At 36.0% G+C, this 3,323-nt stretch overlaps 1 protein-coding gene across 1 annotated transcript; it reads right to left on the reverse strand.

The window, feature by feature from the left end:
* Positions 1 to 290: 290 nt before the first annotated feature.
* On the reverse strand, positions 291 to 1,178 carry LOC122143362 (TBC1 domain family member 5-like; the record flags this gene model as incomplete). The annotated part of the gene is made up of 5 exons (XM_042754033.1): positions 291 to 415; positions 511 to 585; positions 676 to 765; positions 893 to 1,001; positions 1,134 to 1,178. Coding segments are annotated over 5 exons (391 nt in total), but the record flags the coding sequence as incomplete, so codon positions are not given.
* Between the last annotated feature and the right edge of the window lie 2,145 nt (positions 1,179 to 3,323).

The following is a 3,323-nucleotide window of genomic DNA, read 5'->3' on the forward strand; positions in this document are numbered from 1 at the left end:
AATTTGTATGGACAAAAATTAAACTAAAATAAACGGTTTCAATTATAATTTTGGTGTGCTCATTTAATGAGTAAAAATTACAAACAAAAAGATACATTAACATTTAAATAAATTAACACTTATTCAGCAAGTACAAATTAAATTGATTAAAAGTGACAGTAAAGACATTTACATTGTTGTAAAAATTCTTTTTTTTTAAAAACTATTTTTGTTCTTTTGAACTTTCGATTCATCAAAGAATCCTGAAAAAATTTTATCACAGTTAAGCACCAAATCAGCATATTAAACTGCTTTCTGAAGGATTATGTGACACTGAAGACTGAATTACAGGCAGTTCACACACTTACGTTCGTAAAACATCTTGTTTGATCATGCTCCTGAGCTCCTTATCCTGAAAGAACTTATTCCATAGACTCTGAAGAGAGATGCAGAGAAAAAAAGTTGTAAATCAAACTGTAATGGACAGATCCAGCCATTCTTACGGTTCTTCTAAATTGGCTGTTTTCTCACCCCTTCATCCTGTGACAGTGGGTTGTTCACCACCAGGTCCTGTTGGCCGGCAGCTTTGCGAGGGTTTGTAATATGCTGTAGTTCAAGACAAACAATCATGATTTAATGTCAAAACCTACTGAAGACACATAAATCACTGCCATGTACATGTGTGCACACACATACCGTCTCTTTGATCTTCTCATACTGTGCTCTGTGTTCCTTGGTTCGACTGATCCATTGAGTCTTATCTTCTGGCAGGACGTCCAGATAAAGCTGGAACCAACAAAACCAAAGCTCATAATATTTTCTTCCCCGCTTGGCACAGAAATTGCATACTTAACCTTTCAACCCCAATAACAACAAGTAAACTTGTCATCTGTCATCATCAGCTAGCCATTACCTTCCAGCATACGCTGCGGAATCGGCTGCTCCGTAATCGGCCGTTAATACCAGTCTGCCTGATCCGCGCCAGGTAGTTACTGTTCTGGAACAAATCATCCCATTCCTTTCTGTAAAGAAGAGCATGTCAAACGGAAAGTTAGAGGATAGAGGTACACCTTCATCACACAGCAGTGAGTTTCACATGTGTGAACAAGAGTGGATCTCTGATGCTTTGTGACATTAGGGAAAAATTAATGAGCCTGTATGACTTGGCGATGGACTCAACAGTACTATCAATGATCCTCCTGAAATAAAAGAAAAGAAAGATTACACAAGAGAAAAATAGTTAAGACATCACAGTTGCAAGTCTGTAGTTTTTGCACATCATTTTTGAACATGTATGAGCTGTTTTTTTGTTCTTATATACCAGTTAATAGCAATAGTCAAAATCAATCACAATACTTATCAACATAAATGCATTAAAAAAAAAATATGCAGCCCCTATTCTTCAGCAAATGTCAGGTCTCAAATTTGAATGTAGCAATATTAGGTTACTTACGATCTCTGTTGCAGTTGTAGTTCTGTAGAGGGTCAGTAACCTGTCTCCTGCTCCTCTTGCTGCAGCGGATAATAGTGTCAAGTCTGGGTGCCGTATGTCCTCACCAAAAAAGCACAGAGGAAGAGCTAAAGACTGTGATATCCAACATACACCACTGAAGCCATAATCCCAACGAGAGTAGGAAAGTAGGGAAACAGGAGACATCATAGGTATTGTGTGGATACTCACTATTGGAGCTATACTTGGTTCTCCCTCATAGGCCTAATCACACTGGAGACCACAGTCCACTAACCATTAATCTGCCAAACAGCAGAGCAAAACAAATGAATATATACCGACAGAGCCTAAACTGACAATATTAATGGCTTACTTTTCATTGACTTTGCAGATTAAAACTATTGATAGCATGAAGTATTTTTAAAGGGATAGTCCCACTCAAAAAAAATTTAAATTCTAGCATCATTTACTCCCCCCCCTCATATTGTTCTAAACTGTATGACTTTCATTCTTCTGCTTGGAACATAAAATAATGTATTTTGAAGAATTTTTGTAACCAAACTGTTTAAGGTTCCATTGATTCCCTTTAGTACGGACAAAAATACAACGAAATTACTGGGACTCTGGTACATGTTTGCTTACCAGCATCCCTCAAAATATATTCTTTTTATGTTCCACAGAAGAAAAGAAAGCTCATTCAGGTTTGGAATGACATGAGCATGAGCAAATGATGACAGATTTTTATTTTGTAGTGTGAACTATTCCTTTAACACCTGAAAACTCAAACAAATGTAGAAGTGGTGCGGTAAGAGCAATGGTAAAAAAAAAAAAAAAAAAAACCGTCTCCATCATCAACTTTCAGGACTGGATTTAGGACAGAAACTCAAATCAACACATAAGAGACAGCTGTTATCATGTCTGGTTGGTATACAGTAAACAGACTGTGTTTGTTGGATTAATTACATGGTTGCATTTCCAGTCAAAAGCTGTTTGTAATTAAATCAAGTGTAGCTACTTAATTCTGGCACCCGAATGTAAATGTATTTCACAGACCCGAATGTTTCTCAATTCATGACAGCAACATTAATGAAGAGTGCCAACTTAACTCGGTTCTTTAAATGATGTTTTAATTGGATTGTGTATATGACTGTACCATCACCTCAGAATCATTATACCAGCAACACTTGTGTTCATTTACCAGAATAACCAGCCATGCTAACATTTGACAGATGTGCAGTGAATTAAAACAAGTCTTGACTCAAACTAAGAAACAAAGAGGCAAACAAACAGAGCTCATTTGATCTTGTATATGTGGAATAATTGTTCTGCAGCAGTGAGGGGAAGGGAACAATCACACTGGCAGTGCCATGCGCTGTTTCGAAGCGATTCCCAGACATTTATAAACCAAAAATATCTCAGCTCCGACAATCCAGAGCCAGACAGTGCTGATGTGACAGCATTAGCCTCTAAAAAGTGGAAAAACTGGCTTGTCTGGATTTCTTTTTCTATTTTTTTAAACCTAAATCCATTCTGTTGTTTTTAATGAGGTTGCATTTAGTTCTGAACACACACAACCTCCAGCAAACGTGCTTTATCAGTTATCCAGATGAACTAATAAACACTGATCTGACATCTCACTACACCAACAGACAGCCTGTGCAACTTATGCATTATATATATAACTGTTATATTAGCTGATATATGAAGAAACGCTGCCGAGGAAATTGCCACTGTGGGGGTGGCATGGTAAAAATAGACAAAATAAAATAAATCAAATCAAAAAGATATTTAATTATATAAATTATATTAATAATAAAATAATATAAAGAACAACTGCATTATTATTATTATAATTAATCAATCAAAATAAAATAATAACAATTACATAATTATA

This window comes from Cyprinus carpio, unplaced genomic scaffold (genome assembly GCF_018340385.1).
Source record: "Cyprinus carpio isolate SPL01 unplaced genomic scaffold, ASM1834038v1 S000002896, whole genome shotgun sequence".
Lineage (NCBI taxonomy): Eukaryota > Metazoa > Chordata > Actinopteri > Cypriniformes > Cyprinidae > Cyprinus > Cyprinus carpio.